General features: G+C 67.4%; 7 protein-coding genes across 7 annotated transcripts; 5 read left to right on the forward strand and 2 right to left on the reverse strand.

The window, feature by feature from the left end:
- Nucleotides 1-118: 118 nt before the first annotated feature.
- On the forward strand, nucleotides 119-4,034 carry RHOBADRAFT_35837 (uncharacterized protein; the record flags this gene model as incomplete). The annotated part of the gene is made up of 11 exons (XM_018413309.1): nucleotides 119-277; nucleotides 358-781; nucleotides 860-1,620; nucleotides 1,694-1,795; nucleotides 1,880-1,989; nucleotides 2,063-2,318; nucleotides 2,389-2,701; nucleotides 2,778-2,959; nucleotides 3,026-3,237; nucleotides 3,317-3,794; nucleotides 3,857-4,034. The coding sequence occupies 11 exons, from the start codon at nucleotides 119-121 to the stop codon at nucleotides 3,884-3,886; spliced, it is 3,027 nt and encodes a 1,008-aa protein (XP_018272096.1). The 3' UTR covers nucleotides 3,887-4,034.
- A 1,054-nt stretch (nucleotides 4,035-5,088) lies between these two features.
- RHOBADRAFT_53046 (uncharacterized protein) lies at nucleotides 5,089-7,731 on the reverse strand. Its single transcript, XM_018416638.1, has 11 exons — nucleotides 7,703-7,731; nucleotides 7,583-7,617; nucleotides 7,289-7,518; nucleotides 6,965-7,215; nucleotides 6,553-6,880; nucleotides 6,316-6,463; nucleotides 6,143-6,229; nucleotides 6,002-6,071; nucleotides 5,708-5,877; nucleotides 5,541-5,630; nucleotides 5,089-5,434 (listed from the first exon to the last, which is right to left on the reverse strand). The coding sequence occupies exons 1-11, from the start codon at nucleotides 7,708-7,710 to the stop codon at nucleotides 5,172-5,174; spliced, it is 1,680 nt and encodes a 559-aa protein (XP_018272097.1). The 5' UTR covers nucleotides 7,711-7,731; the 3' UTR covers nucleotides 5,089-5,171.
- A 106-nt stretch (nucleotides 7,732-7,837) lies between these two features.
- On the forward strand, nucleotides 7,838-9,049 carry RHOBADRAFT_66320 (uncharacterized protein). Its single transcript, XM_018418935.1, has 7 exons — nucleotides 7,838-7,886; nucleotides 8,016-8,079; nucleotides 8,166-8,200; nucleotides 8,372-8,382; nucleotides 8,455-8,520; nucleotides 8,615-8,668; nucleotides 8,764-9,049. Exons 1-7 carry the CDS (start codon nucleotides 7,865-7,867, stop codon nucleotides 8,815-8,817), a joined length of 306 nt encoding a protein of 101 aa, XP_018272098.1. The 5' UTR covers nucleotides 7,838-7,864; the 3' UTR covers nucleotides 8,818-9,049.
- Nucleotides 9,050-9,096: 47 nt separating this feature from the next.
- RHOBADRAFT_49604 (uncharacterized protein) lies at nucleotides 9,097-10,510 on the reverse strand (the record flags this gene model as incomplete). Its single annotated transcript, XM_018415259.1, has 4 exons — nucleotides 9,097-9,824; nucleotides 9,945-10,111; nucleotides 10,191-10,343; nucleotides 10,417-10,510. Coding segments are annotated over 4 exons (1,140 nt in total), but the record flags the coding sequence as incomplete, so codon positions are not given.
- A 457-nt stretch (nucleotides 10,511-10,967) lies between these two features.
- Nucleotides 10,968-12,477, forward strand: RHOBADRAFT_53049 (glycoside hydrolase family 43 protein; the record flags this gene model as incomplete). Its single annotated transcript, XM_018416639.1, has 7 exons — nucleotides 10,968-11,057; nucleotides 11,184-11,236; nucleotides 11,300-11,326; nucleotides 11,387-11,485; nucleotides 11,577-11,753; nucleotides 11,826-11,994; nucleotides 12,059-12,477. The coding sequence occupies 7 exons, from the start codon at nucleotides 10,968-10,970 to the stop codon at nucleotides 12,350-12,352; spliced, it is 909 nt and encodes a 302-aa protein (XP_018272100.1). The 3' UTR covers nucleotides 12,353-12,477.
- Nucleotides 12,478-12,835: 358 nt separating this feature from the next.
- RHOBADRAFT_53050 (uncharacterized protein) lies at nucleotides 12,836-14,692 on the forward strand (the record flags this gene model as incomplete). The annotated part of the gene is made up of 4 exons (XM_018416640.1): nucleotides 12,836-13,005; nucleotides 13,087-13,436; nucleotides 13,497-14,344; nucleotides 14,409-14,692. 4 exons carry the CDS (start codon nucleotides 12,836-12,838, stop codon nucleotides 14,502-14,504), a joined length of 1,464 nt encoding a protein of 487 aa, XP_018272101.1. The 3' UTR covers nucleotides 14,505-14,692.
- Nucleotides 14,693-14,813: 121 nt separating this feature from the next.
- Nucleotides 14,814-16,382, forward strand: RHOBADRAFT_53051 (uncharacterized protein; the record flags this gene model as incomplete). Its single annotated transcript, XM_018416641.1, has 5 exons — nucleotides 14,814-15,011; nucleotides 15,091-15,540; nucleotides 15,610-15,966; nucleotides 16,047-16,225; nucleotides 16,320-16,382. Coding segments are annotated over exons 1-5 (1,227 nt in total), but the record flags the coding sequence as incomplete, so codon positions are not given.
- Nucleotides 16,383-16,675: the final 293 nt, after the last annotated feature.

The following is a 16,675-nucleotide window of genomic DNA, read 5'->3' on the forward strand; positions in this document are numbered from 1 at the left end:
CAGATCGAGCGCAGCCAGAACGACGACCGCGAGTACCGGTGCGCTCCCCCTTTCCTCTCTCTCCCTCACCTCCCTATTCCCGTCCTGACCCTCCTCAACCCCGACTCGCAGCCTCATCATGCTCGAGAACGGCCTCGAGGCCATCATCGTGTCGGACCCCAAGACGGACAAGGCCGCCGCCGCCATGGACGTCAAGGTCGGCCACCTGAGCGACCCGGAGGACATCCCGGGCCTCGCCCACTTCTGCGAGCACCTCATGTTCATGGGCACTGAAAAGGTGCGCCCACGCTCTCTCAGCCTGACCACAGGCGGTAGAGAAGAAGGATCGACCCTAACGCTGTGTCCGCCCGCCCGCAGTACCCCGCCGAGAACGACTACACCGAGTTCCTCACGCAGCACAGCGGCTCGTCGAACGCGTTCACGGGCATGGACCAGACCAACTACTTCTTCGACGTCGCGCCGCAGCACCTCGAGGCCGCGCTCGACCGCTTTGCCCAGTTCTTCATCGCGCCCGTGTTCGACCCGTCGTGCACCGAGCGCGAGGCCAACGCCGTCCACTCGGAAAACTCGAAGAACCTCCAGAGCGACATGTGGCGCCTGTACCAGCTCGACAAGAGCACGTCCTCGCGCGAGCACGCGTTTTGGCGGTTCGGCACGGGCGACCGCAAGACGCTGTGGGACACGCCGCGCGAGCGAGGGTTCGACGTCCGCAAGCGCCTCATCGAGTGGTGCGAGAAGCACTACTCGGCCAACGTGTGCAAGCTCGCCGTCGTCACCAAGGGTCCGTCCGCTCGCCCTCGCCGGTCCCTCCTCCTTCTCTTTCTCGAGCCTGACCCTCTCTCTTCTCGCTCGCCTGCAGACTCGCTCGACGCGACGACCGAGCTCGTCGTCAAGCAGTTCTCGCCCGTCGTCAACCGCGCCCTGACGCCGCCGACCTTCCCCGGCTCGCCGCTCACGGCCGCCGAGCTCGGCAAGACGATCTTTGTCAAGACGGTCAAGGACACGCGCCTCCTCGAGCTGTCGTTCCCGTGGGAGGACGAGTCGGACCTGTACGCGTCCAAGCCGGGCCAGTTCCTGAGCCACCTCGTCGGGCACGAGGGCAAGGGCAGCGTCCTGAGCTACCTCAAGCAGCGCGGCTGGGCCAACGGCATGAGCGCCGGCGCCGGCACCAACGGCGCGAGCGGGTTCGACTTCTTCAAGATTCACGTCGACCTCACCAAGGAGGGCCTCGCGCACTACGAGGACGTCGCGAGCGTCATCTTTGCCTACATCGCCCTCCTGCGCCAGCACCCGCCCGCCGAGTGGGCCTTCCTCGAGGTCGCCCAGCTGTCCAAGCTCGCGTTCCGGTTCAAGGAAAAGTCGCCGCCGTCGTCGAGCGCGTCGCGCCTGTCGATGACCATGTCGCGGCCCTACCCGCGCGACAAGGTCCTGTCGGCGCCGTGGATCTGCAGCGAGTTCTACCCGCAAAAGATTGCCGACCTCGTCGCGACCATGACGCCGCAGAACTGCCGCATCACGGTCGGGAGCAAGGCCGAGATCGGCGGGCGCACGTACGCCGAGAAGGAGGAGTGGTACGGCACCGAGTTCACGATCGAGCCCATGGCCGACAAGATCCTCGCTGTGCGTCCCTCGCCCTCTCCCCTCTCTTTCCCTGTCCTCGCCGACGCCCGACTGACCCACATGCACCCCGCAGCCGGGCAAGGACGCCGCCGAGTACCCCGAGCTCGCGCTTCCCGACCCCAACGCGCTCATTCCTCAAGACCTCGAGGTCAAGAACAAGGTCAAGGTCGACAAGGTGCGCTCCCACTCTCTCTGTTGCCTCCCTGTTTCGGTCTCGACGACAGCGACTGACTCGGGGCCCGCCCGTCACCACCCACAGCCCGCTCGGCGGCCGCTCAACCTGCGCAACACGCCCATCTCGCGCGTCTGGCACAAGCAGGACGACCGGTGGCTCATCCCTCGCGCCGGCGCCTTCTTCCTGTTCCGCTCGTGCGTCCCCCTCTCCATCCTCGTCGTGGCGGACCGTGCGCTCACGCCCCTTCCTTCCCTCCCTCGCCCGCAGGCCGCACATCGACGCCTCGGCCCTGTCGTCGGTCCAGACGCGCATGTTCACCGAGCTCATCCGCGACTCGCTCCAAGAGTACTCGTACGAGGCCGAGCTCGCCGGGTTGAGCTACAACTTTGACCAGGCGGCCGACGGCATCCTCTTGTCGCTCGACGGGTACAACGACAAGCTCGCCGTCCTGGTCGACGTCGTCGTCAAGCGCATGAAGGAGTACGAGGTCGACGAGAAGCGCTTTGCGCTCGTGCACGACCAGGTCCGTCCCTGATCCTCGAGCCCGTTCGACCTTCTCAAGCCGCCACTGACTCTACCCCTCGCGCGCGCAGCTCGTCCGCATGTACGAGAACTTCCGCCTCGAGCAGCCGTACCAGCACGTCGGCATGGACGGCGCCCATCTCACGACGGCCGTGTCGTACCCGCTCGAGGACAAGCTCGCGGCGCTCAAGGACGTGACGCCGGCCAACCTGCGCGAGCACGTCGCGCGCATGCTCGGCACGATGCACATCGAGAGCCTCACGCACGGCAACGTGACCAAGGACGAGGCGCTGCGCCTGGCGGCGAGCGTCGAGGAGACGTTCAAGCCCAAGGCGCTCACGGCCGAGGAGCTCAAGAGCCGGCAGGCGCTCGTCGTTCCGCCAGGTGCGTCCCTCGCCTTCTCTCTCATCCTCCTTGCCTGTCCCTCGACTTGACGAGCCTCTACTCGTCACGTGCGCAGGCAAGTGGCTCGCCCGCCGCCCGGTCCCGAACCCGCTCGACAACAACACGGCCGTCGAGCAGTTCACCTACGTCGGCGACCTGTACGACGACGAGTTGCGCGCACGCCTGAGCGTCTTCGGCACCATTATGAGCGAGCCCCTGTTCGACGACTTGCGCGCCAAGCAGCAGCTCGGCTACATCGTGCGTCCAAGCTGCTCCCCCTTCTCTTTCCTCGACGAGCCCCTACTGACCCTCTCTCTCTTGCAGGTCTCGTCCGGTGCGCGCAAGTCGATTGCGTTCATGGGCCTGCGCGTCATCGTGCAGAGCGAGCGCGACGGCCCGTTCATCGAGTCGCGCATCAACGCCTTCTGGGACGAGTTCAAGGTCAAGCTCGAGGCCATGAGCGACGCCGACATCGAGAAGTACAAGGAGGCCGTCATCAGCCGCAAGCTCGAGGACCACAAGAACATGTGGCAGGAGTGCGTCTCGCCCTTTCCCTGTCCCTCGTCTCGTCGCCTCGACAAGGGAGCCGCCCTGACTCTCTCTACCCGCTCGCAGGTCGAGCGCGCTCTGGGTCGACATCCACTCGGGCTGGTACGACTTTGAGCAGCGGTGGCGCGACGCCGAGACGGTCAAGAAGCTCACCAAGGCCGACCTCGTCTCGTTCTTCTCGACCTACTTCTTCGACTCGGCCGACCGCCCGCTCCACCGCCTCTCGATCCACCTCGACTCGCAGCGCCTCACGCCCGAGGCCCTCGGCACGCTCGGTCCCGCGCTCGACAAGCTCGGCGTCGAGGCCGACCCGGCGCAGATGGCGGCGCTCGCCAAGAGCCGCCCGACGGTCGACGCGGCAAAGGTCGCCGCCGAGCAGCTCCTGCGCGCCAAGGGTCGCGGCGACGACGACGTCAAGCAGCTCCTCGACGAGGTCGAGAAGCTGAGGACGCTCGAGGTGCCGCAGGGCTACGAGCTCATCGAGGACCGCGAGCAGTGGAGGAGCGGGCTTGAGAAGGCGCCGCACGCCCACCCGGTCGCAGAGGTGCGCCCCCTCTCTCTCTTTCTCTCTCGTCGAGACCTGTTACTGACCCACTCGTCGCACAGTACTCGGACCTGTTCCCGGCCAAGCTCTAGAGCCTGCGCCCCTCCCCTTCCTTCCCCCCTCTCCTCTCCCTCCTCGGCTCGCCCGCATGTAGATTTGCCCTCCCTCCTCTCTCGCATCCTGTAGACTCGCTCCCTGTGTGTATCTTATGCAAAGCAAAAGAGCTGCAGTTGCTCGTCGCGACCTGGCTCGGCCTTCTGCTCGAGAGAGATCACGCGCATCTCGCCCGTCCTCGACGAGCGGTGCAGCGTCCGTCCAGCGGAGAGCGACTACTTCGTACGAAGTGCAGCAGGCGCAACGACCGCGCAGAAGAGCTGTGAGCGGCGACCGTGAGCTGGCCGCCTTTTCGAGACTTGGGCGTCGATCTCCTCCTCCTCCTTCCTCGTCCTCTCTCTCCCTCTCTCCCACCCCACTCGAACACCTTTGCACACCATGGTGCGTCTCCTCTGTCTCTCTCTGGACCACTGCGAGCCGCGCTGACCCTCTCCCGTTCCGTGCCCATCTCTCTCCCCACCTTGCACTCACATCACCTCGCCGACTTCTCCCCCTTCTCCCTCGCCCTCGACGCCTCGCAGAACTCTGCTCTTCCTACCGGCGGCCAGTCGACCGGCCAGAACGTCGGCGGTGCCCCCGTCTCGTCCACCCAGGGCGGTGGAAACGGCGACGCGTGAGCTCTTCTCCTCCTGCCCTTCTCGATGACGCGTTCCCACAAGATTAGCGTGCTCACTCTCTTTCGCGTGTTCCCCTCGTCTGCAGACTCGACAAGGGCGTCCAGACGATCCTCAACAAGAGCGGCCACGGTGGCCAGTCCGGCAGCACCGTCGAGAAGGTGCGCCTCGCGCCTCCCTCTCTCTCTCTATCTCTTCCGGTTTGCCCTCTCGCAGGTCGCTGACAGTCTCGACCTCGCAGATCTCGGACGGCATCCGCACGGGCTTCAAGAAGCTCACCGGTGCGTCCTCCTTGTCCTCCATCCACTGGGCGCGGGCGCTTACTCTCCTCCTCCTCCTTCCCACCCTCGCTCGGCACAACAGGCAAGGACGTCCCGGTCAAGGACCAGCAGATGCGCTAATGGAGCGATGCGCAAGGACGACTTTGGCCGTACCGCCGTCGCCAACCGCTTCGCATCATCCTTCGATTCATTCGCCTTGTCCATGCTGTAGCTTCACTCTCTGAGACTCAAGCAGTGCCTTTCCAGTCTCTCGAGCGTCACACAAAGAGAGAAAGAGAGAAAGAGAGAATAAGCTAGAGATGCAGAATGTCGCTCGAGCCCCGACGACGCTCGAGCCCCTCCCCTCCTCGCCCCGGCCGCCCGCCGCTCTACGCGTCCTCGGGCAGGTCCTCGGTCCAAAAGCTCACCTTGCCGCTCGCCGCACCGCCAAAGTACCGCCCCTCCCTCGTCGGGTGCGCCGCCGTGACGGCCGGCACGGCCGTGAGCGATTCGCTGTCGAACCGGCGCACGGCCTTCGACGCGGCGGGCGAGTACAGGTCGACGGTGCGGTGCATGTTGCCGACAAAGAGGTGCGGCGGGAGGGTCGGGACCTGGGACCAGTGTGCGCGCAAGACGGTGACGTAGCGGCCGACTGCGAGAGAGAGAGAGGAAGAGGGAGGGAAGGGGGCCGAGCGGCGAGAGTCAGGGTCTGTGCGGCTCGTTCGCGAAGCAGAGAGAGAGAGAGAGAGAGGACGCACCCTGCGTGTTGTGGAGGATCTCCTGCTTGGGTTTGAACGTCTCGACGTTGGCGAGGTCCTGGATCGCCGTCTTGGGCTCGACCTCCCACACTGCGAGCGTTCGAGGCGATCGTCAGGCTCTGCGGCTCGTCGACGACGAGAGGAGAGAGAGGGCGCGCGGGACGCACAGCGGATCTTGTCGTCGTAGCTCGTCGTCGCGAGCCTCGTGCCGGTCGGGTCAAAGTAGGCGCTTGAGCACGCGTACTTGGACTCGAACCCGGTCACGAGCGCCTTTTCGCGCACGTCGCGCCAGTCCGTGTCCTCGGGCAGGCCGCGCAGCGTCGTCAGGTCCCACAGGCTGCGAGGTGTCGGCGAGGGAGAGGCGGGAGGAGGAGCAGGGAGGAGGAGAGGGAGAGGGAGAAGGACGAGGGCAAAGTCAGTCGACGAGGACGTGCAGGCGAGGCAGAGAGAGGTGGACGCACGCCATGTAGCGCTTGAGGTGCGCCGTAGCTGCGAGGCCCGAGTTGGCCGGGTTGATGGACACGCAGCCGACTGCGCGCACGGCCCCGTCGAAGAGTCAGTCCGAGTCGAGGACGAGGAGGACGAGCGAGAGCGAGACGGACCCTTGTACCCGTCGATCTCCCACCGCTTGGTCGTCGACTTTGGCGCACGCAAGTCGCGGAACAGGAGCCCGCCGTCGTCGTCCGAAGCTGTGCGCGAGGAGGGAAGGCGGCCCGAGCGTCAGGCGCCGGCTCGACCGAGACGCGAGACGAGGGGGAGAACCAGGGCGACGCACCCCACAGCTCGTTGCCGGTCGCAGCGTCAAAGTCGAACGAGTGCACGAGCGTGTCGCCGTTCCACTCGCTCGCGTCGATCGCCTCCTCGCTCTGCTTCGTCTCAAAGTTGGTCGCGCGGATCGTGCCGTCGTAGCTCGACGAGTAGATCTGCGTGCGTGCTCGAGGACCGTCAGTCAGGGCGGGTGAGAGAGAGAGAGAGAGAGAGGTATGAGAGAGAGGAGGAGGCGAGGACGCACCGACTTGCGCTCGCCCGGGCGGAACTTGAGGAACGAGACGCTCTGGTCGGCGTGGGCCCTCCAGTGCCACCACTTGCCCCACTGCCGCTCGTCCTCCTCGGCCTCGTCCTCGTCGACCTCGTCATCGTCGTCGTCGCCGTCCTCCTTCTTGAGGCCGTCGCGGATCTTGGTCTTGGTCTCGGCGTCGAGGTCGGGCCGGAGCGTGCCGGCGTCGGTCGCGTCCCAGCACGCAATGTTGCCCGTCTTGTCGCCGGCAAAGACGAGGTCGCGCGACGGGTCCGGGTGCACCGTCATCGAGTAGATGCGGTCAGGGATGATCTTGACGATGCTGTGACGAGGAGGCAGGCATCGGTGAGCTCGTGCGCTGTCGACGACGACGCGCAGAGAGGACAGGAGGGAGAGGAGGACGCACGCGCGCAGGTCCCACCCGGCGGCCGCCTTGCGCATCTTGTCCGGCTCGGCCTTTGGCCGCTCGCCGACGTTCCACTTGAGCTCGGCGTCCTCGTCCTTGACGTCGTAAGCGGCGAGGCGGTCGAGGAGCTCGTCGAGCGAGTCCTGGCCGAGGGCGTCGTTGACGCCGCCCTCGCGCGCCTCGATCGGGCGGTCGCCGTGCTTGAGCCGGTTGCGCTCCTCGGCCTCGGCGGCGTCGAGCCGTTCTTGCTCCTGCAGAGATGGGGCGGCCTGTCAGTGTGCGACTTGGGGCTAGATTCGAGGCAAAAGAGAGTGGGGTGCGCACCTCCTGGTGCTTCTTGAGGGCCTCGTCGTCCTCTTGGAGTTTGGCGGCCCTGCCCGGGTTGCGGCGCGAGCTCCTGCGCGGTTGGGCGTCGTCGAGGTCGGCGACTGCGGCGGTGCGCTTGACCGGGGTGGCCTTCTTCTTGTGCGAGGCGGCCTTGGGCGGGGCTTTTGGCTTTGGGGCGACGGGAACGACGGCGGCGGCGGTTTCGGCGGCGTCGCCGACGAGGGTGGCTGCGAGCAGCGGGGGTCAGTGGCTGCGACGGTCGATGGAGAGAGAGAGACGAGTGGAACGGACCGATCTGCTGGGCCTGGCCTGCGCGGAACTTGGCGCTGCAAGGAGGGAGGAGGAGGAGGGAGATGAGGTCAGGCGAGGCGGGAGATCGCGGGGGACGGGGTGGATGAAGAGGGGACGCACAAGTCCATGGTGAGGCGGTGGTCTCGAGTGGCAGCAGGTGCCCGCAGGAGCGCAGCGAGGACGAGGAACAGGAGGGCGAGGACGAGAGCGCGTTGCGACGCCAGCTCTCTCGCCCTCGTCCTCGTCCTCGTCGCCAGCTACCGGTACACAGACCAGGCCACCATGGCCCACCAGGACAAGGACTGTCAGTCCACCCTCTCCCACATCCCCCGCCGTCCCGAGTCGCCGTCATCTCCTCCTCGTCCCCCCCCCCCCCATCTCCTCCTCGCGCATCTCCCGCCTGACCTCGCCTCGAACGCTCGCCTGACCGCAGATCAGGACCTCGTCGACCGCATCCACTACTCGGACCGCTACTCGGACGACTTCTACGAGTACAGGCGCGTCCCCCTCCCCCGGCTTGTTTGCCCTCGCCCTCTTTCCCCCTCGTCGCACCCAGGCTGACACCTCTCGCACAAGCCAACAGGCATGTCCTTCTCCCGCGCCAGATGCTCAAGCTCGGTCAGTCGACGCCGTTCCCGCTTCCCACCGCCTCTGGCTCGTCAAAGCCCGCCCGTGGTTGCCGTCGAGGGGGTGCACAAGCTCGCGCTCGACGGCGTCAGGCCAAGGCCGTTGACGAGCCACAGTCCAATTCACGTACTGACGAGTTGCGCCCCTTCGAGCCCCTCACAGTCCCGAAAGAGGTGCGCCTCCTCGTTCTCTCGCATTCCCCACCTCCTCTCGCCGCCACACTCACGCTCGAGCTCGCCCCACAGTACTTTCAACCCGACACGAACGTCATGAGGCTCCTGTCCGAGGACGAGTGGCGAGGAATCGGAATCGTGCGTCGCCGACTCGTTCCTCCTGGTCTCGCCGCGAGCCCTCGTCGTGCAGGGCGAGCGAGCGCTGACCTTCAATCCGATCCCGCGCCCACAGACTCAGTCGCTCGGGTGGGAGCACTACGAGGTGCACGCACCAGAGCCTCACGTCGTGCGTCACTCCTTTCCCTCCTCTTCCTCCCTCTCTCCTCGAGCGAGCACGTCGTCCGCTCCTCCTGACACCGCCTTTTCCCTTGCCGCCCACAGCTCCTCTTCCGGCGAGAGAAGGACTACCAGTCCAAGTACGGCAACGCGCGGTGATGCCGCACGGCCCGTCGTCGCCGACTCTCGCACCCTCCCGCCTCTCGTCCTCCTCTGTGCCCCCTCCCTCCCCGGATCCCTTCGCCTTTCTCTCTCTCTCTCCCTCTCACAGCATCCGCATCCGTCTCCTCCCCTCCGTCCCTCCCGGATAGTCTCGATGATTCTTCTCGCCCGTGTTATCACCAACCCTGTGCGCCGTCCGTGCGCTCGCCGGAACGTGCTGCTCCTCGCCTTTCGCGTCTCTGCGAGTCGTAGAGAGAGAGACACACAGCGAGAAGAGAGGATAGACACGAGGAAGCCGTCGTTGCAGTGTCACTCACAACGCCTCGACCCACTCCCACACCTCGTCGACGCCCTTGCCCTCCTTTCCTCCCTTGCCCTTGCCCGCCGCGCCACCCCGCACGCTCGCGACCGCCCACCTCAGCTCGACCCCAACCGCGCGCTCGAGCTTGTCCCACGTCGCCGAGCCCTCGAACGCAAACACGTCGTCGGCCGCGAGCGCGAGCGCCTCGGACTCGTCGCTCGGGAGGCCGCCGCCTGCGCCGCCTGCTCCTGCGCCGCCCGACGACGACGACGTGTCGAGGGCACCGATGCCGCCCGTCGCCGAGGTCGACGACGCGAGGCCGAGCGCGCCGAGGAGGGCGGCCCAGGGCCCCTTGCTCGACGACGGCGCGCCCGAGGGGATCGCGTCGAGGCCGTCGAGGCGCGCGCCGGCGCTCAGAGGGGCGCCGCTCGCGCCCTTGAGGGCCGACGCCGAGCCGGCGCCGGACGACGCGAGGCGGCGGCGCTCGAGCTCGCGCAGGAGGAGCTGCCTGGCGCGGTCGAGGGCGAGGTGAGACGAGGCGGTCGAGGCGGCGGGGGAGGAGGGCGACGAGGTGTTCGAAGTTGAAGTGGTAGAGGTCGAGGGGGCGAGGTCGGCTTTGGTGAGGAGGACGAGGACGGGAGGCGCGGGTTTGTTCGACGAGGTCGAGAGGAGCGAGAGGAGCGACAGGAGGATGTGGAAGTGTCTGCGAGCGAATGTGAGGGTATGAGTACAAGGAGACGACGAGATCGACGAGTCTGCGCGGGCCCTGCGTCGAGCAGCGCCGCGCCCGACCCGAAAGACGAAGCCGAGCAGCTCGACTCACTCTCCGGCGTCGCGCACGTTCTTGCCCGTCAGGCCGCCTTGCCCGTCGACCGCAAAGACGACACCGTCGGCTGCAGGGAGGTATTGCGCGAGGGCGCGGGTGCGCAGGCGAGCGTGGCCGGGGAGGTCGACGAGGTGGAGCGGGGTCGGGAGGGGGCTGGCACGAGTCTGCGAGAAGCAACGCCATGGTATCAGTACAAGAGTACGGTATCGCACTCTATCGCCGAAAGGAAGCGCGACCGCGCACCTGGTCGGTGTCTGCGTCGAGAAGACCCTCCTTCTCCTCCTGGTCGTCGACGAGCTCGTGCGCGCTGCTGCCGCCCTCGCCCCACTTGGCCTTGACGACGGCCTCGTTCTCCTTCATCGACGTGTGCGTCTGTGGCGCATGGCCGTACACGAGCTGCGCAGGGAGAGGGGCGGGGTCAGCGCACGCGGTCGGTCGAGGAGGGTGGGGGGAGGACGAGGGGGCGCACCTTGGAGAACAGGCTCGTCTTGCCGCTCGCGAGCGGGCCGACGAGGAGGACGGTCCTGGCGCCGCTCCGACGGGCCTTGAGGGCGACCTTGTGCGCTGAGCGGGTGCGGGAAGGCGAGAAGCGGGCGACGAGGAGGAACCCGAGGAGGATGACGAGGGAGAGGAAGATGCGGGTGGGCGACAGGCTGGAGGGGCCGAAGACGGGCAGGACCTCGGGCTTGGGCTCTGCGGCAGACATGCCAGGAGCGGTGGTGAGACGAGAGCGAGAGCGAGCGCAGTTCCTCATCTCACCTCGCCCTCGTCGACCTCAGCCGCACCGCCTGCATCCGCTGCGAGGAGCTGCATGCGCTCCGTGCACCCCTGCTGCTGCCACGGCCTAGCTGCACCGTCTGGAGCGGCCCTCGCGACGGTGCTCCACCCCCCTCGCCTCCTCGCCTCGTCTCCACAGTGCTCGGCGTCGGGCTGCGTCCGGACTCTCCGCGGCGCGCGGACGGTGGTCAGGGTGCACCGCCGACCTCTCTTGCTCCTCGTGCTCTCCACGAGCGCACCGCCATGCTGCTCTCGCTGCCGCTCCTCGCGTGCGCCGCTGTCCGACTCGCGCTCGCTTTCCCTCAGCCGGCAAAGCTCACAAAGGACATCGAGGTACGTCAGACTCTCACCTTCTCACGTTCAAGACTCGTCCTGACCCTCGCCGGACCTGCAGATCGTGAGCCGGCGTGCCAGTCGCCCTCCCTTGCGGCCTCGCTCACCCGCCGCACGAGCCCGCAGCACGACCCGAGCGTTGTCAAGACCCCCGACGGCACCTACATCCTCGTCGGCACGTAGGTCAACCCTACTGCCTGGACCTGTCGAGAGCAACAGCTGACCAGGGCTCTGTATCGCAGCGGCAAGGCGATCCCGACCTTTGCCTCGTGCGCCCGGCCCCTCCTCGACCCACTCGTACAGGACTGACCTCGGCTTGCCGCACTCAGGACCGACCGTCTCTCCTGGACCAAGGTCGGCGACGCGTTCCCGGATGGCGCGCCCGAGGCAGCGCTCGCCCTCGCCGGCAACAAGGACGTTTGGGCCCCGTGCGTCCTCGAGCCACTTCTCTTCTTTCCCTTTCCCTCGAGCCTCTCCTCTCGGCCTCTCTTCTCTCTCACTGACGCTTCGTGTGCGCAGCGACATCTCGTTCGTCAACGACATCTACATCCTGTACTACTCGACGTCGACGTTCGGGACGCAGAAAAGCGCCATCTGGCTCGCGACGTCGCCGACCGGGCTGCCCGGCAGCTGGACCGACAAGGACAAGGTCCTCGAGTCGAAGGAGGGCGACCCGTACAACGCCATCGACGCGCAGTGCGTCCTCTTTTCCATTCCTCCCTCGTCTCGACCTCGAGGGCGCAGCCTGACCCGGCACCGTGTGTGCAGCCTCTTCGTCTCGTCCAACGGCTCTCGACATCTCGTCTGGGGCTCGTACTGGAGCGGCATCTTCCTCGGCAACGTCGACGCCAAGACGGGCCTCCTCACGTCCGACGAGTTCGTCAACCTCGCCGCACGACCAGGGGCGGGCGTGATCGAGGCGCCGTGGTTGTACGAGGTGCGTCGTGCTCGTTCCTCTTCTCTGTCTCGCCGAGCGCCAACTGACTCGTCGTCTCCTGCAGCGCGACGGCGTCTTCTACCTGTTCACCTCGTGGGACCAATGCTGCGAAGGCACCAAGTCGACGTACCACATGCGGGTCGCCACCTCTCGGTCGCTCGTCGGGCCCTACCTCGACTCGCACGGCAAGGCCGCCCTCGAGGGCCACATGACGCTCCTCATGGACAGCCACGACGACGTGTACGGGCCCGGCGGACAGTCGCTCCTCGACGACGACGACGGCGTCCTTCTCGTGTACCACCGGTACTTTGGCACGGGCTCGACGGGCTTGCTCAGCCTCAACGTGCTTGACTTCTGAGCTCGTCGTAGAGAAGGCGCAATCGAGCGCGAGTTGAGAAGCAGAGGGTCCGAGCGACAGAGAGAGTCGACGTCCGGCTCTCGCGTCGGCGCTCGCCTCGCTTCACGTCTCTCGTCGCAAGCCTGCAGTACTCGTCAACGGCGTGTGCGAGAGCGAGCGCGCTCACAAGAGAGCGAGCGATAGAGAACGTCCCCCCACCTTTTCCCCGCCTTTTGACTCTCGCCCTCGTCGCCTCGTCGCCCCTCCCTCGCTCTCCCTTGCCGCGACCGACTCTGCCCAGCTGCACCTCCTGCGTCTGCGAGACCCGCTCCTCGCATTCACAGGCGGTGCCCGCCCCTAGCTCGCACGCCCGTCCTCGACGTCGCCGACCCGCTCGCCCTCATCGTCATCTGCCCCCCCCGCTCCCCTCTCGCCCTCCACGACCCTCGCCCGCGCTATCGGCCTCGTCCGGTGCACCTCGTCAACCACCAGCACCGCACCACCATGCCCGACGCCGCCGCCTTTGCGTCGCAGATGGACCCGCTCCTGTCGAGCGAGGCCTTCTCTCCCGCTCCGCCCTTGTCGTCCCGTGGACCGCTGCACTCTGGATCGACGTGGGCCGGCGTGCAGCGCAGCGGGCGCAACTCGTACGAGGTCACCGTCAAGCTCGACACGTGCGTCCCCTCCTTCTCACTCTCACCGTCCCTCTTCTCGACCCCGAGCTGATCGTCCACCTCGATGTCCCCCTCGCGCAGCGTCGACATGACGACGGGCTCGCTCACGGGCACGCTCGAGATCAAGGGCCTCACGCCTGAGCTCGAGAGCCTCGTCACGTTCTTCGAGGGCGAGATCGTCGGCGAGCCAGGCGGCCCAGGGTTTCGCACGGCCAAGTACGGCGCGACCGAGGTCGACGACCTCAAGCACTGGCGCCGCTTCCCGGCGTTCACCCGCAACCGCCTCGAGAACCAGCTCGTCAAGCCCGGCCTGCACCTGCGCAACGCGGCGCAGCGGCCGTTCGTCTTCATGCGCTGGAAGGAGCAGTTCGTCACGTCGCACAGGGTCGAGGCGATCCACGGTGCGAGCTACGCCGGCTTCTACTACTGCTGTGCGTCCCTCTCTCTCTCTCTTTGGTCCGGGGCCGTCGCTGACTCGCTAGAACCTGCAGGCCTCGACTGCGACCCGTCCACCTTCACGCCCGACACCGTCCCGCACCGCGGCATCTCGCCCGCCCCTCCCCGTCCTTCCCCTCCAGCGCCTCGCACCCGACGCACCTCGTCGTACAGCCGCGGCAGCGAGACGACGGGCCTCTTGTCGCAGACTCGCCCCGTCGGCGCGCGCGCCTCCTCGGTCTCGCCGCCGCAGCCGACCGTCAACCTCCCTGCGGCGGCCTCGGCGCCGGCGACGGCACGCCCTGGTCCGCCTCGTCGCGGCAGCAGCGGCAGCTTCTCGTACGCGGCGGCGCTGCGAGGCGACAGCTCGGTCGACGGCGCCTTGTCGACTTCCCCGACCGCCTCTTCCTCGTCCTCTCCTCCGTCCTCGTCGACCTTGTCTGCGCTCGGTCTTCCGCCGTCCGCCGACCTCCCGACGCCGAAGCACGAGCTCGACTCGGCGTTCCCGTCGCTCGCCTCGGCCGAGGCAGCCCCATCGCCCGCCGTCAACCTGCCGCCGATGTGGCAGGCGCTCGCCAACTCGCCGCAGCTGCGCTCGCTCGCGCCGCTCCACCCTGCGCCTCCTGCCGACACCGCCGCCGACGCTCTCGCCGGCGTCGATGACGCCGAGTGGCCCGCGCCGACACAGGCCTCTTCGTCGACTTCGGATTCGACCCGTCCCTCGGGCGCCATGATGCGCCGCATGAGCTCCGACGTCGCGAGCGTCCTCGCAAAGACGCGGCGCGGTCGCTCGGGTGCGACGGGCGCGGGCGGGAGGAGGAGGAGCGTCGTCGAGCAGGTCGCCGAGGACGACGAGGAGGACGACCGCGGGCTGAGGAGCTGGACCGACGCGACCATCACCGGGGTGCGTCCGCTCTTTCTCCCCCCTTCTACTGCGAGCACGCCTGACCGCTTTCGGCGCCTCACAGTTCTACTTCCACCACTCGGCGTCGCCGTACCAGGAGCTGTCGCTCCGCTACGTCTCGGCGACGCAGGGCGGCAGCTCGAGCTTCGGCTTCCGCTAGAGCCCTCACCTCCTGTACTCTCTCTTACCTATCGCCTCTGTCGCCCCTCCTGTTGTCGCCCGTCCCTCCGTCGTCGAGTTTCCCCCTTCCCCTTGTTGCGCGTCTCTCGTCCCCCCCGCCCTCTCTCTCTCGAGTTCTCTCCTGTCGTAGTGCGCCTGTCGATGCAAAGCAGTTCCCGTTGCAGCCTGTCCTCGTCGTCGCGTCGCTCGCACCCCAAGTCGCCGCAGCTTGCCCCACACTTTCGATCGCCCGTCATCGTTCGAATCCTCATCAGCTCCTCCTCCCTCAGACCTCACCACGCCCTCAACCAAGCGCTACCACTCTGCGATGAGGGTCGTCTGCGCCACGTACAACGGCAAACTCGCGAGCGGCCAGGTGCGCGCCCTCACGACGGGCGAGCGCTCCGACGACTTGACCGGCTGGCTCTCGTCGACGGGCGACACGCCCGGGTCCGACGACGATGCGCCCGACTTTGTCGCCGTCGGCTTCCAGGAGATGATCCCTCTGGTGCGCACCGCCTCTCCCTGTCTCTCACCCGTCTCGAGGGGGAGGAGCGAGCTGACCTCCCCTCCCCTCTCCTCTCCAGCACCTCGCCCTCGCCGGCTTCACCAAGACCGCCCTCGACCTGCACGACGACGCCCTCCTCGCCGCCATCGAGTCCCGCTTTGCGCCCTCGTCCCCCTCGTCGAAAGGGTACCGCCTCGTCGCGCGCAAAGCCATCGGCGGCATCGCGCTCCTCGTGTACGCGCGCTCGGGCAGCGTGGCCCAGCGCATCTCGCGCGTCGCCGTATCGACCGTCGGCTGCGGCGTGCTTGGGCTCATGGGCAACAAGGGCGCGGTCGGGATCCGGGTCACGCTCGGCGAGGACAAGGGCGAGAGCGAGTGGACGTTCGTGACGGCGCACTTGGCGGCGCACCAGGGCGAGTGCGAGGCGAGGAACGCCGACTGGCGGGAGATTTGCCGGCGGCTCGTGTTCGAGGATGACGAGGGTGGGCAGCGAGGGCTGTTCGAGACGGGCCACCTGTTCTTCTCGGGCGTGCGTCCCCTTTCCCCCCCTCTCTCTCTCTCACAGCCCCCAGCAACTGATCGTCGGACACGCCTGCAGGACCTCAACTACCGCATCTCGCTCACGGCGCCCAAGAAGCTACCGCTGCACCTCCTCACCCACTCGATCCAGTCGCTGTCGCCCTCGGACCCGTCGACCTTCTCGACCCTCCTGTCGCACGACCAGCTCCGCCAAGAGCAGCGTGCCGGCCGCACGCTGCACCACCTCGTCGAGGGCCCGATCACGTTCCCGCCGACGTACAAGTTCAAGCCGGGCACGGTGAACGAGTACAAGGACTTTAAGAAGCGCGTGCCCGGGTGGTGCGACCGCGTCCTGTTTGCGTCGGGTGCGGGCGACGAGGCCAAGGTCGAGAGTTACCGGTCCGTCATGGACTTTACCCGCAGCGACCACAAGCCGGTGCGTCGCCCTCGTCCTCCTCCCTTCCCTCCCTCGGCTCCCGGGCCGCCCTGCTCACGCTCGCACCTCACCGCCCACAGGTCGCCGCGACGATCACGATCCCGTCCCACGCCGTGACGAGCCGGATCCCGCACGCCGCGCCGTACGCGCTCGACCTCGCGTCGTACCGCCTCAAGCGCACCGTCGGCCTCGCGCTCGACCGCCTCGTCGGCCTCGTGTGGTGCATCGTCATGCTCGCCGGCCTGAACAAGGACCTCAGGTGCGCCTTTACCTTTCTCTCTCGATCTCTCTCTCTTCTCTCGAGCGCGAGGAACGAGCGGGCACTGACGAGGAAGGAGCTCGACCGCGCGCAGGCTCGGGTTCGTCAACCTCGCGGTCGCGAGCGCGACGGCGTACTCCCGCCGGTACCTCATGGCGTAGTTCCCTTCCGTCCTCTTCTCGCCCCCCCTCGACCGCCCACGTCCACACCCGCCCTGTTGTCCTCTCGTCGGTCCCCTTTGCCTTCTCTCGAGCCTGTATCACTCGCATCGTCTCGACGTACGCTCTCGAGAGGCTCGCGCAGAGAGAACGTCAAGACTCTTTGGGTTGCATGCGGTGGGAGAGCACTCGAGAGGCGCGGGGACGAAAGAGAGAGAGGGGGGGGGGGGGGGGGGGGGGGGGGGGGGGGGGGGGGAAAGAGACAGAGTGGTCCAGGGGTAGGGGGGGGGGG

The sequence above is a fragment of the Rhodotorula graminis genome (assembly GCF_001329695.1).
Source record: "Rhodotorula graminis WP1 unplaced genomic scaffold RHOBAscaffold_5, whole genome shotgun sequence".
NCBI lineage: Eukaryota > Fungi > Basidiomycota > Microbotryomycetes > Sporidiobolales > Sporidiobolaceae > Rhodotorula > Rhodotorula graminis.

Coding starts and splice junctions, on each gene's coding strand:
- RHOBADRAFT_66320 (XM_018418935.1), top strand. CDS start 7,865: ATGGCCCACCAGGACAAGGACT. Junction 7,887..8,015: donor GGCCCACCAGGACAAGGACT/GTCAGTCCACCC, acceptor GCCTGACCGCAG/ATCAGGACCTCGTCGACCGC. Junction 8,080..8,165: donor GACGACTTCTACGAGTACAG/GCGCGTCCCCCT, acceptor ACAAGCCAACAG/GCATGTCCTTCTCCCGCGCC.
- RHOBADRAFT_53046 (XM_018416638.1), bottom strand. Junction 6,072..6,142: donor GGAGATCGACGGGTACAAGG/GTCCGTCTCGCT, acceptor CCGTGCGCGCAG/TCGGCTGCGTGTCCATCAAC. Junction 5,631..5,707: donor CTACGACGACAAGATCCGCT/GTGCGTCCCGCG, acceptor GAACGCTCGCAG/TGTGGGAGGTCGAGCCCAAG.